The following is a 14,697-nucleotide window of genomic DNA, read 5'->3' as shown; positions in this document are numbered from 1 at the left end:
CTTGAACCAGCAAGCCTACATTAGCATCTTCCTTGGAGCATCATTTTAGTTTCTGTTACTGTCTCAGGAGCCAATCTTTTGTTATTGTTTACCTTCCTTTTCTCCCTTTCCCCTCCTTACCTGCTTCCTTCCTTCCTTTTTAAAGCTTGAAAGTGTTATATTTACTTCAAAATACTGTAGCATTTTGATCCTTAAAAGTAAGGATATTCTCTTATATAACTACAACAGTACTATCATATCTAAGAAAGTTTATATTGAGACAATATAGCATTGAGTCCATATTTAACTTTCTTAGGTGGTCCTCCAAAATACCCTTTGTGGAATATTTGAAATTTCCATTGGAGAAACACAAATTTTATTTGGATTCCAGGCCTCATAATCTTCTTTTAATAAGCACAACTCCCGTGACTTTATTTTATTCTCAGTTTTAATTTTCTTGATATCTCAACAATGTTGACATTTTTGAAGAGTCCAGGTCACACTTCTGATGGAATAACCACTTATGTGCATGTTACTTAATTTTATTTTCCTGAGTGATATGATTTGCGTTATACATTCGATAGGAGCACCCTGTGTTCCTGGTGATGTTGTGTCCTTCTCATGGCATCGTACAGGAGGCAGAGATGCTATGTTTTATCATTCATGGTCATGCTGAGCTTGATCCCTTGTTTAAGATGAAGCCCACCAGATCTCTTCAGAACAAAGATGCCTGTTACCATTGTAATTAACAAGAAATATTGGGGTGGCACTTGAAGACTATGAAACACCCTGCTTAGCAACAATATTTGCCCAATAGTATTACTGTCAATTGATAATCCTTGCTTGTGGCCATTATTATAGTGGTAGTTGAAAAAAATGGATACTATATAATTTAATTATTCATTCTACATTTTAAAGCTGGAAATCTGTAGAGACTTTTTTTTATCTCCTCTCACCCCTTTTTTGCAGGATCATTTTAATCAGAAATAAAGTAGTTTTTCTGAATATTTTCCACAGTATTTAAGACATATTTGTTATATAATTTTCTCATGTGCTATTTCATACTCAGTTGTCTTTGTGAAAAAATATGTTTTAATAAATAATATACTGTGGGTTCTTTAGAACTCTTGTCCCTTTCCTAATTTTGATATGTTGCAGTTGAATTTAAATATTCTCTCTCCATTTATCATGGCTAAGAAGTATGGTGATGATTTATTATCATTCATATTCTACTGGTGAATTAAACATGAAGTGAAATCTATTACTGGATTAAAAATTGATGAGAGAAGTTTCCAGTGATAAGGTATCATATATGGACGTATACTTCTCTGTCTTCCCTGACAACAATGCACTTGCAGTGAATGCTCTCTCTATCTTATTTTTAGGATCGAAGATTCAATGATGAAATTGATAAGCTAACTGGATACAAGACAAAATCACTATTGTGCATGCCTATCCGAAGCAGTGATGGTGAGATTATTGGTGTGGCACAAGCGATAAATAAGATTCCTGAAGGTGCTCCATTTTCGGAAGATGATGAAAAAGTAAGATTTCATGCCTTGCATGACTTCTACTTTCCTTTTTGATCATTGATTGCTACTGCCTGAAAAAGACAGGAATTACATGAATAGCTGTTCGATTAGCCCATTCAAGAATCAAAGAACTTTTCCAGTATTATACAAAATGTAATGGGAGATATTTTTATATTTCATAGAATGCAGTTTAGTTGAAAATAATTACTTCATCTGTTTTTAGCTTCCTTTCCATTACAAGCCTCAGTAGTATTCTTGTTATCTGTGTCTTTATCTTCCTTATAAGTAAGTTTTTTAATTGAGGATTGCAGCACCACCACACAGGGCCCAAGGGAAGACAGAGAACATGGGATTTTCTCCTGTTTTTTTATAACTACAGTGAAGAATTGTTTTCTCAGTTCTTGTGTAAAATTCTCAATAAAATGAGTGTTATTTAATTGTTGTTTCAGATTGCTAATAAGAGCATTATTTTTTTCCCTGAAGGGCAGTTGACCTTGGTAGATGCAATGTACTTTTCACTCTGAAGTTTTAAGTTCTTTGAGTAGTAGTTTATTTGCCAGCTTATATTAAAACAAAGGGTCTTCAAAGAACTGAAATTCTGATTTTGAGGCTCTTGCCTTCATACTGAATGGAATCTGGTTGAATATTCTTAAAATATATAATGAAAGCAAATCTCAAATTATTTCGCTTAAGTTTGGTGACTGCCATCTTTTGATTAGATTAAAAAACACTTTATAGTTCAACTTTCTGGATGTGGGCTTGCTATTTTCCAATGTTAATTACTAATGCTTTAAATTAATGCAAGTATTCTGGTATAGAAGGTCAACATAAAATTTGATTATAGGGAAATAAGAAGATTTTTAAATGAAGAGAGTCCTTGATTGAAGTCATTTCTGTGGTGGATTGGAACAGTTCAAATCGTAGTAAAAGTTTATAAACTCACAGACAACGATAGGAACTCAGGTGAACTCTTAACCATTCCATAAACTACAGTGCAGGAGATACTTGGATTGGGGTCACAGGAGGCAGGAAAGTAAACCCCAATGTTTAGTGCCATCCAGGAACTACACAAGTGGGAGGCAACAAGATGTTCTAATACCTGACCTAAGTGCCTAGGAAAGAAAGGGGTTCTGAAGGGCTTCTTAGGAGAGGAAGTATTTGAGCTGACCTTTGAAGTAAAAATAAGCTTCCATCAGCTAGGACTAGGTGAGAGGAGAGGCCATTTAGAAACATGTCTCAGTTATGATAAACTAAGTCCATAAATGTACAGAGAAAGCAAAAATGTGATTTTATTTTGTATTGTGGATGACAGAATCCTGAGTAATGTGTACCTTGTAAGGATTTAGATGGAATGTTTTAGGGGTCATATCTTTCCAAGCCTAACAACTACATACCCATGACATGGCCCAGTTTATTCACATATGAAAAGCCTGCCTTTGCTCTAACTCCTTCACTTATTTAGTCCTTTTCTTTGATTCTATGCATGCTAGGTTTACCTCCTGGACTCCTCTCAGTGGATTTATACTTACAAGATAGGGAGGTCGGAGCTCTGAATGATTTAAAGAGAACAGGACTTTGCACAGCAATGATGTCAGCTCTCGTGAGAACAAGAGCTTTAGCTGACTCCCAGCTTGGCTGATGACAAGCAGCTGCGTGTAAAGTCACTTAATCTCTCTCAGTTCCTTCATCTATCAACTCTCGCCTTGCTAAATTCAAGGTGTTGTGGCTGATTTCCTTGCTATCATAAGATCTGAGTAGATAGATTCTGTTTTCATTTTAAAAGTTTCTATTAAACACAATCTATATGTCAGGTACTCTTTTGTTCTTGGGATTTCAACAATGAGAAGGGAGATACACTTCTTTATAAATTCACAATTCTCTTGTGTTGTCATTAATGCAACACAATTGCTTCCTTGTACAAGATTATCCTTATACTAATTTGTATTCTACTTTTAAAAATAAAGTTGCCTCTTTCGAATATGTCCACATATGAGTGCATTCTGATGTACATTTGCCATTGGGAGATTATAAAGTTTTCTTCTTTTCTTTTTCTACATAGCCTAATTTGCTTTGTTATAGTCCTATTACTGAGAATTTGGGTGGTTTCTAATTTTCACTAATACAAATAGCCCCTGGATGGACATCTTGAACAAATTACCTTTTTTTTTTTAAATTTCCTTGGGGTATATGCCACAGACTAAAATTACTAAGTCAAAGGGCAAGAAAAGTTTTATAGCTCTCATTCTATGCTATCAGATAGTTTTTTGGAAATACTGAACCCATTTACAAGGGTGGCTGCATGCATATACCTATTTTCTTAGCACCCTGCCAACTCTGTTCAATTTCACACTTTAAAACTCAAATCCGTTTTCCCTAGTCTTCCAGGCAAGCTTCAGATTACCTCCTTCCACATTCAGAGTATAAACTGCAGCAGCACAACTAAGTTTAGTGTTGCCAACAAGTAAGAAAATAAGGAAACAAAAAGTAAGCTTTGTCATGAGCACTGGCTGAGAGGCTCTGGAGTTAGAAAGCCTCCACGACAGGTTCAAGTCTTTGCTCTGCTACTCACTAGCTGAGTGGCCATAAGCAAATAGCTAAATCCCTCTAGCATCATAACCTGCATCACAGAGTTGCTTCAAGGATACCAGACATAACATCCTCAGGGATTTTGTGAGCCTCACAAAATTTCACCATATATTTCAAAATCAAACTAAAGTCATTTGAACCCTATTTGTTATTTTACTGGATACCCACAACTGCCATCTTTCATACGGGTAGTGGTACTTATTGCATGTTTAATATTATTTGTATGTCCTGGTATCTTAAAATTTCAACTTCTGAACACTATAAGTTATATATGGCATAATTCAAAACAGTCTTCAATATGAAAGTCAGTAAATTATTTTCCTGAGATAAATTAAAATGTAAATGTATTACATTCATTAGGGGCTATTCATATACTAGCATAATTGTGCATGTGATATTTTGTTTCTTGAAAATTCTATACCCATGATTCAGTGGCAGTGTAGGTCATGTAATAATTGTTGGAAAGGACAGAAAGGATCACTGATTCATTCTTTAGCACCCCTGCCCTCACCCAGTGCAGGAGTCTTTGCCTGACAGATGGTCATCCAGCCTCTGCCCTAAAACCTTCCTTTTAATGACTTTAAAGTCATCATGCTCTTTAAAGTTCTTAGATAATGAGCAGGAATTTTATCAGCAGTGGTGAGAGTTTTGTGTGAAATATAGTCTTCCATATGCACAGGTTAACAATATTGAGTTATATACTGACAAATCACTAGTTTGGTAATTCATGTTAGAGGTACATATAAAAGCAGATCATGCAGAAGAGACGATGGGAATTTTCTGGTTCACTTCAAGGGTTTCAAGCAAATGTTCCTGTTTTTCAGTGATATGTGCAGTTTAGCTGATTTAGGTGGTATGACTAGAGTCCTTGCATCCAACTAATTTATTGTTTTGTTATTTCTGGGTGAGTAAAGGGAGGAATTATTTTGTAGAAGAAAATAATGAGACTTGGAGAGAAGCAAACATTTGTGATCTATTAAGATGTATGGGCACACCAGCAAGAAGACTGGGGAATGATAGTGAGTATGGACTCTTATCTGCCCTCCCAGGATGCTTATATTTATGTCACAAAGATGCCATTTCTTAAAACTTGACATGTCTATTGCAGTTACTTTCCAAAAGCTGATGTGTAGCAGTTGGAGCCTCAAGTTCTCTGGCTAATCTCTGTGGGGTTTCTTCAGCCTGTGGTCACCTCTTTTTAGCTCATAATTTGGAGTGTTCAACTACTCTGGTACTTTCTTTCATGCTGACATGTTCAGACACCCTGTAGAGCTGGGATGCAGCCAATCAAGCTCAGCTGTTGGAAGACTGGACACATTCCAGGAACTTGTCACTGGTGATGCTGCCGTGCCAACTGGTGTTGAGGACGGTGTGTGGATGATGCTAATGGGCCTTTGTAGAGGCTGGATTTCTGTTATCAGCAACAGGCCTGAGACTCATAGCCAGATAGTGGGGAGCACTTCATAAACTCTCGGCCTTACATTTCTTTTTTTTTTTTTTTTCATTTTTCTTTTATTATTCATATGTGCATACAAAGCTTGGTTCATTTCTCCCCCCTGCCCCCACCCCCTCCCTTACCACCCACTCCACCCCCTCCCTCTCCCCCCCTCAATACCCAGCAGAAACTATTTTGCCCTTATTTCTAATTTTGTTGTAGAGAGAGTATAAGCAATAATAGGAAGGAACAAGGGTTTTTGCTGGTTGAGATAAGGATAGCTATACAGGGCATTGACTCACATTGATTTCCTGTGCGTGGGTGTTACCTTCTAGGTTAATTCTTTTTGATCTAACCTTTTCTCTAGTACCTGTTTCCCTTTTCCTATTGGCCTCAGTTGCTTTAAGGTGTCTGCTTTAGTTTCTCTGCATTAAGGGCAACAAATGCTAGCTAGTTTTTTAGGTGTCTTACCTATCCTCACCCCTTCCTTGTGTGCTCTCGCTTTTATCATGTTCGGCCTTACATTTCTAAACTGGTTTTGATTATGTGAGGTTAATGTTTAGGAGCTGTAAGAAGTCAAAGGTACAGAAGATGTTAAAGTTCACCATGATGAGGAGGGATATGTCAAACACATTATGTGACAAATTGGCGGCCTCAGAAGGCTGAGTACAGTTCCTACAAGTGTTACTTACATGGGACTTGATTGACATAGGATTGATTCTTTTATTTGAATTCTGTAGATATAACTGCCAGCTTATAGTTCAACCATAACAGCCAAGTCCCAAACAACTAGTCAGTTTAGTAAGATCAACTTAATGGGAACAAAGATGTTCAGGTACTTTCCAAAAGTACCTTTCAAATACTTCTCTTTTGGAAAAAAAATCTTGCTATATTCATGGATATATTACAACTCTACCAGGCAGAGTATTTTCTGTTAATACTCCATTGTCTTTAAGATACTTAATTGCTTAAAGAGACGTGAATTACCTAATTGAAAGAAATGCCCTTTGTGTGTGTTCTCATCTCATTATTTTTCCCTTTCTGCCTATATCTCTATATCTCAACTAAGTTATATTTTTGAACCTGTAGCAATAAAATTATAATTAAATATCACTGTCAGCAAAAAAGGTTTTAAAAGTCCTGGCAGATGGCTCATGATTTCAAGTTATATTTGATCAATAAGATTTTAGTCCAGGGAAAACTTGGACTGAATCCCATAACTCATTAATTGCAATATTTTATCCACATTTAAACAGTGATCTAGCTAGTGCACTATTCGCCTTTTAATGGCTATTACCCAGGGTCCATATAGTCACTGAGAAACTATAAGGCCTTCTGTTCATGGTCAATGCATTCATTGGACTTACCCTATTGAGAGGTTCAGAAATAGTGAGAATTGCAAGAAAACTATTACCAACACATACCAGTAGGAACTCAGGTTAAACTTCAAAGTTTTGTTTTTTTCTGTTGGAGTGTCAATTTCTTTGAACTCCTGGCTGTATTCTTTGCCTCTTCCTTAGGCAGAATCTAACTTTGGAGTAGGAAGGCAAGTCTGCCTACCAGGGTCTGCCTCAGGGCTAACACGTGATGAAAACTGGTCACTCTGCCCTTGATTTTGTCTTGGGCTTCCCATTCCTATACTTTTGCTTATATTCTTATTGAATTGCAAGGAATTCTCTTCTGCACCTTTCTTTCAAGACTTGAGTCAAATTCCATCATGTCAGACCTTAGTAGGAGGTATTCCAAAAATGATTGTTGTCTGTCCTTAATAGAGATTCTTAGTATTTTACAATTTAGTATTTTTTTTAGATATTTTCAGATGATTGCAGTTGGATTTTGACTATCATTTGCTTAAACATATATAATGATCAAATATCCAGGAATTTAAAAGTCTATAATACAACTGTACAAAATGAAGGATGACATCTACATAGTGTATTTTTGTTCCAATGCTTGGCATCCATGTAGATTTACAGATCCATGGAAAAAATTCTGATGTCCTCTACTGACTATTATAGTGGTATTTGTAATTTCTTGCTTCCTCAGCTTTTTTTTTTTTTGCATTTCTAAGAGTTACCAAGGAGATGGTAAGTCTTAGATGGAGCATCTTCTGTCTCTTTCCATGCAGGATATAGTAAGGTAATTTGCAGTTATCAAGAGCATGAAATGAAGGAAATCAGGAACTTACAGGACTGTTACAAAACTGTATGAAAGGATTTTAGGGATCACTGATCCATACAACATTTTAATAGCTATATAGTGTTCCATCAGGTGGAAGAATCATTCATTCACCCATTCAGCCAGTATTTCACTCAGTAATTTCTCCTTAGTAGAGAACACCATGTTTGAGACATGGTAGTAAGTACTGAGGTTAATTGAACAGACGAAAATTCCTGTCCTGTTGGAGTTTATGTTTTAGTGGTAAAGATAAGCAAAAACCAAAATGAATGTGTCAGGATGTAACCTAATTTCAAGTAGTGAGTACATATGTAGTTTGTTTTGGGGAGATGGTACTGGGGTTTGAACTCAGCGCCTCACACATGCTAGACAGGCACTCTACCACTTGAGCCACTCTACTAGCCCATTAATTTTTACAGTGTAGATAATTCAACAATGTTCCTCTGTAGCTTTTGTTCTTATGAATGTGCTTCATTGATATCAAAATAAAAAATATCAGAAGTGCCCACAGTAAAATAGAATCTTTCAAAAGAGAACAGGATTTGACTCAAGCTCTGTCAAATAGCTATGATAAACTGTGACTGGCTCTTCGACTGAATCCCTTTCTTTTTTACCCTTTACTCCAGTATTCACTAAAGATGCGTGTCCTCCTAGGCAGCCTATGCACTAAACTTTACATACAGGAAAGTGTTTAAGTGTTTTGTTTTGTTTTGTTACTGTGTTCACCACAAGTATCCTGTGTTATATCTCCTTATGATTATCAATTTACAATCATCCTATCAACTTACCATCACTTGGGTTGAAGAAGTTAGGGATTAGGTGATCAAAACCTGACACAGCCAAGCTACAGATATTACATTGCTGGACAGACGAGATGCTGGCACCTCTGGGAGAAAAAGGTCAGGGGCTGAGGAGGCTCAGTCCATTCTGATGTTGGGGACTGATGTATCCACAGCTCTTTTAGATTGTGGGCTTGAAATAGCCACTTTTAGAATACTTCTAGAGGTGCAAAATGACAAAGAAGTAATTTACAAGCTGATTTATACAGGGCTTAGACAAGAAAGCATGATCTTAGACAAGAAAGCATGATCTTAGACAAGAAAGCATGATCTGATGATACGCAATTGAAATTAGAATAAATAAGTGTTGTTATCAAAGAACTAGAGCAGGTGTGGTGGATTCCTGCTGGAGAAATCAGACCAAAGTGCTTTCAGTAGTGAGTGCTCTTGTCTGAATGAAACAGCAAGGCTGCTTTTCTTCTTCTTCTTTTTTTTCTTTTTTGTCATTGAATGCTGAAATATCTGAATTGAAAATTTGAAAACTCACATTCCTTTTTGACCAAAAGTAAAATTTAGTTGAAATACAAGTATATTTAACTATCTTTGAATTGGATAGATAGGTCTTTCTCTTGGATTTTTTTCCTTTTATGATTCCATCTCCCAAATAGTTGCTGGTATTACAGGTGTGAGCAATTGCACCCAGCACCAATGAAATATATTTCTAGCATTAGCAAAGCCTTCTGTGATTGAAGGCAGATAAAGACCCCTGGAGCACTTGTAATAGCCACATTTGGAGGATGGCTTTCTGACTACCCCCAGAGTGTAAATTTTTGAAAGGGTGACTATCTGCTCCTTGATCAGTATTAAACCCAGCCCCCTTCGCACACACACACCACACACACATTGTCTTTGCCAAAGAACCTAATGCAAATTCTAGACATCACCACAGCACACAGAATTTCTCAGTGTTTGTTTTCTTAAATGAGAAAATAATGGGAGCATTTGTTGAATGTCTCCTTGGTGACAGGTACTTTGCATAACTCTTTCACTGAACCCTCACAGCAACCCTGTGGGTAATAGTTATCACTCTCACTTTACAGATGGGAAAACTGAAGGTAAAACATTTAAAGGATGTGCCAAGGATCACCTGGCTTGTGCTGGCAGAGCCAGGACGTGTCTTCCTGCCTTTCACGGTGTGGCACATGGGGGCACTTGATATTCATCCATTATTTTCCTATTGTCTCATTTTCATTTCAGGAATGTGGGAACAACGGATCATGCTGTACTGATGCATAGTCATAAGTGGTTAAATAAACGTAGATATTATGCAGGTTGCGGGGGGCTGTGACTGAAGAAGACATTATTTCTAAATTGCATTACCTAGTGGCATTTCAGCCTTCCATAAATATCTGTACCCTAGCTTGAGCTTTCTGTCTGTAAGAAAAATAGAAATGCTAGCAGACTAGAGTTGGGAATCATTAAAACATAATGATGACCATATATATAAAACCATGAGGTAGATAATTTTTAATTTCATTTTATCCCATTTTATGTTTTCACTGAAATAAAACATTTTTAAATTTGTGGGGTTTTTTTTTTAGTATTTTCCCCTTCTGAGGAGTAAAAGAGGTAAGCATCTAACTTTAGCTTTCTTTTGCTTTAAAAAGTTGTGTTTCAAGTCAGAATTTGCAGACAGTGCTCAGTCACATTGAGCAGTAAAGTGAGTTCCAGTATAAATTACTCTGCAGCCAACTTAGAGTTTGTAAAATATGGTTAGCAAATAATGGAGCACACTGTTTAAATGGAGTGACATTATAATCCTTGCTGGAAAATTTAAAATAGAATGTAAGCTAGCTTTGTAGCATATTTTGCAATTTCTAACAAGGTATTGATTTTAAAAATATACATGGATATTTTCCTTTTCTTCTTTTTTGTCTTAGAGGTGGAAATGAACCATTTATTTTGTCTTTTCCATTATTTCCTTTGATTTCTCCCACATGTGCTTTGGATAATATCCTGGCTAGATATGATTGTGGGCTATTTTCACTGGCAGATTCTGATCCCACTGCCAATCAACAAAGGCACATTTCCCCTACCCTGCTCATATTCTGCATGCTCCATTTAGAAATGAGGAAAGGTCTCAAAGGTAGGCGATACTGTATTACCAAGGCAGGCAGCAAAGACCCCCAAGGGAGGCCCCGAGCTGGAGCGAGAGCATGTGAAGTGGGGGTGGGTGGAAGTGATGAACAGTTTTGAAAGATGAGGTTATGTAAGTGAGACTGCCCAGAGATACTTTGAAGGTCTCTTAGACACAGTTCTCGAAAGGGGGCTTATATAAAACCAGAATGCAATAATGAAACTCTCTCGCTGGAGAGAATGTAAAATGATTTCTCATGAGAATAAATTGACACCATCAGAAGGCTGGAAGGTGTGTATCCATCCGTAAAGCATGCTTGGTGTTTTGGAAGAGTTGCTGTCTACTGCATACATAAGTGACTGTGGGAAGACAATACCTTCTTGTTAAGCATTCCAGCCAGTGTGTCATAGCATCGAGGGCCACCACAGTATCTGGCTCATTTTAGCTCCATCTTCAGCACTTTATTATGTTGTATACTTAGTTTCCAAAAACATATCCATATCTGTTTTCTTTCTCTCTCTTAAAAATAGCTTCTGATTAATTTTGTAAAGCTTTAAATACTGCTGTCAATTTTGCTCATCATTATTTCTCAATGGTCCTTGTAGTTCAGTGTAACTGAAGTTTGTTCTATGTACTTTCTTCCACTTTCTATTTCCAAATCCAGCATGAATGAAGCATAAATAAGCTTCTGGTTATTCTCCCATCATGAAGACAGAGAGCCACAGTCCTTGGATGAACTCATAAATGTCAATAGCTCTCTTTCAGTGGTTGACTCTAAATTTATTCAAAATTTCAGCTTAGCAGTTTGACATGATACCAGCAGGATTAGGACAGCCACAGGACTTGATGCCAGTCTTCTGTTCATATTCTTTTAACCCCTGAAACAGGGTGACAAGAATTAGTGTCTCCTGGAGATTGAAAACACATTCTTCTCTAGATCTAGAATGTCCATTGCATAAAGACTTGATCCTGATGCTGTGTCTCTTGCTTTACACTTCAAAATTTCATTCAGGCAAAACCAACAAAGCTACAAATTCAACAGCAAACTTCTGGTCTGTAGCATAGATTTCTTAAGTGAAAGAAAACAAGAAACCAAACTGCTTCTTACTTTCTTGTCTTCAGATTGCTGCCAGGGGGCATATTATGCACAGATCATTGGGTCAAGTAAGGATTATTGTTCCCTCAGTCATGCACAGAGTAATAAGTCACTCTCCTTGAAATTACATCTTCACTAGGACCAGTATATAAAACAGAGTTCTACTTGTTCTGGAAGTACAAGGTCGTAGCCACTCACCTGGAAGATGATTCTTTGCAATTATTCCTAGAAAAAAAACCTTGTAAAAAAATACTCTGTGCCCTTCATGGTTCAGCGATGTAAAGTGTTATACAAAACTCATATGGATGTGAAAGGCAGGGAGCATCAGACAAACCTGCAGGGCAGGTGCTATGTTAGAAAGGAAGTCAACTAGAATACGGTAGATTATATGCCAGGTATATATGTTGCTATTGTTCTAGAAAATGGTGAAAATACCAATCATTGTAATAACATCAAAATTTACATTTTGGAGACTGTCTTTAAGATATAATTAATTCATATGTTTCCATATTCTTATGAGATAGGTAAAATGGTTGTTAAATTTTTCTTTATACACGTGGTTACCTCAGTAGGTCTTTTATAGCAGAAGGTAATAGTGGGACTGGGAGGTCATTGTTCTTCTTTTACTTCTTTCTCACTTGTCCTTTTTTTTGTGTGTGTGTGAACGGTGCACTGAGTGTTCCTACTACTTAGTAAGAGGAGGGTGGGTTATTTGTAAAAATGATGTCATTTGATTTGACATGCCGGAATGTGCAGGTAACCAATCATAGGGTATGTGATTTTATCAGAAGATTGTAACAATGATAGGGCTGGCGGAGTGGCTCATAGAGTGCCTGCCTTGCAAGCATGAGGCACTGAGTTCAAGCCCCAGTATCAAAAAAAAAAAAAGATTTTAACAATGAAGTCAGTTCTTCACTTATGATGTACATTATGCTTGTCAAAGCGCCTATGTAAGAATCTTACCTTATAAATCCTCATGGAAAGTGACTAAGAACTATCTGCTCTGCATGAAAGTCAAAGTAAGGAGACCTCAAATATTATTTTGTCCAAACTCATTTTAAAGCAAAAAAATAAATAAATAAAATAAAAAAGAGATTCAGAGGTTCAGATACTTAAAAAAACTTTGCTCTGAGTAGCATAACTATAAACCCACAGAACTGAAAGTCAAATCTATGTTTCTAACCTCTGATGTCTCAGAGCTTTACTCTTTACCATGCAGATGTTTGGCTGCCTTGGGCAAAGGGCCAGTGGACAGTGTTGATGCTATCAGGCTCTGTGGTACTTGGGGAGCAAAGCCACATGGTAGCCCCATTCTTTGTGTAGCTTGTCCCCAGAAACAGTGGTGTAACTCTCCTAAGTGCTTCTTGGCACTCTTTGAGGGTTTAAGGATTGAGTCCATGAAATAAATTGACAGTAGTCAGATTAATAGGAGAAAAGGTATGCAAATTTATTATATGCATAGCAGCATCCATGGACAAAAAGTGAATACCACAAAACTTAGTGAGATCTAGAAGCTTATATTTCTTCTGGGAGAAGGGTGGGGGATATAAGCAACTTAGGAAGTGTAAATGACTTTGGGAAAGATGAAGGGGTGCAGGTTAGTGACAAGGCCTGTCATGGGCATGGTGTCAACCTCCAGTCTCCAATCCTGTGATCCAAGTTAATCCTCCCTGGCTGATGAAATTCCCTGGAAAGGTTTATGACAATTGAGTTCCCTTTAGGGGATCCATTTCTAAGTAGACCTGGGGAATTCAGAGAAAGCCCCAGTCTGTATCCCCTGCAGACTGTGCTCTCAGTTCACTCATCAGCATTTGAAAGCATCATGGTTTTAAACTCTTCCACCTATCTTCCCTACAGTGTTCCTGCTTCCAAAATAAAGGATTCATACAGAATTATCTATATTTTCCAACCACAAGAGTTAAACAAAAAGAAAGGGCTGGGGATGTAGCTCAGAGGTAGAGTGCTTGCCTAGCATGCTTGAGGCCCTGGATTCGATTCCCAGCACAGTTAAAAAAAAAAAAAGGAATCTTTGTTTTCCAGCTTACATTAAGTAAAGTAGATACTATCATGTTCTATGACAATCTCTATTATGCTGAAATCACATCAAAGTGCTAAGGAGTGAAGTTCTCTGCCATCATAGTTCTGTTTTTTTGTTAACACTATCTTTGGATTGATCAAGTTTCTATTATGTTAAACTGAGGAGTCTTCAAAAATTGTTTTGTAAAGCAGTAGTCAACTTGGCCCAAGCCCATTGAATGAGTGCTACGACTTAGATGTCTGCTGATGACCATTGATCTCTGGCCACATAGTGAACACAACATATTTATGAATGAAGTGAACTATTGGAATACAAGTTTATATGGAAAGTGCTCTTAAGAGCCATAAGTCATTGTAGCACTCTTTCAATGGACTTGAGCCAAGCTGTTTGTTGGACAGAAATGGGTTAAGAGTAACAGGCAAAAGTTTATTGAAGAGCTGATTGCATGAGTGGTAGAAATATTGTAGTGACTTCTTTATTGTCTGTGTACATACTCCATTTTGATTTAAGTAATTTTGATGCAGGCACATTAACATTTAAAACCAGCAGACACCCTGAGACCTTTTTCCAATCTTAACTAGCACCTCAATTGTACACAATTTTTACTTTCTACTTTATTCATTTATATACCATTACAAAGGAAACTTTTTTGGGGGAGTGGGCAATACGGTGTTTGAACTCAGGCCTTTGCACTTGCAAGGCAGATGTTCTACTGCTTCAGCCACTCCTCCAGACCTTTTTACTCTGGTTATTCTGGAGATAGGGAATCTTTTTTTGCCCAGGCCAGCCTTGGCCATGATCCCTCTAATTTACGCATTCTGCCATCACTGGGATGACAGGTGCAAACCACCATGCCCAACTTTTTCTGTTGAGATGGAGTCTTGCAAACTTTTTTGTCTAGGTTGGCCTCAAATCACAATCTTCCTGATCTCAGTCT

The 14,697-nt window shown here is 37.2% G+C and overlaps 1 protein-coding gene across 1 annotated transcript in view; it reads left to right on the top strand.

Moving 5' to 3' along the window:
• The window catches only part of Pde11a (phosphodiesterase 11A), a 376,507-nt gene that overhangs the window by 37,229 nt on the left and 324,581 nt on the right, over positions 1–14,697 (top strand). The window contains exon 2 of the mRNA XM_074071157.1: positions 1,365–1,523. Within this exon, the coding sequence (XP_073927258.1) occupies positions 1,365–1,523 (159 nt within the window). The remainder of the gene's footprint in view (positions 1–1,364; positions 1,524–14,697) is intronic.

This window comes from Castor canadensis, chromosome 4 (genome assembly GCF_047511655.1).
Source record: "Castor canadensis chromosome 4, mCasCan1.hap1v2, whole genome shotgun sequence".
NCBI classification, from domain to species: Eukaryota; Metazoa; Chordata; class Mammalia; order Rodentia; family Castoridae; genus Castor; species Castor canadensis.
This window is presented reverse-complemented; position numbering and strand designations above follow the sequence as displayed.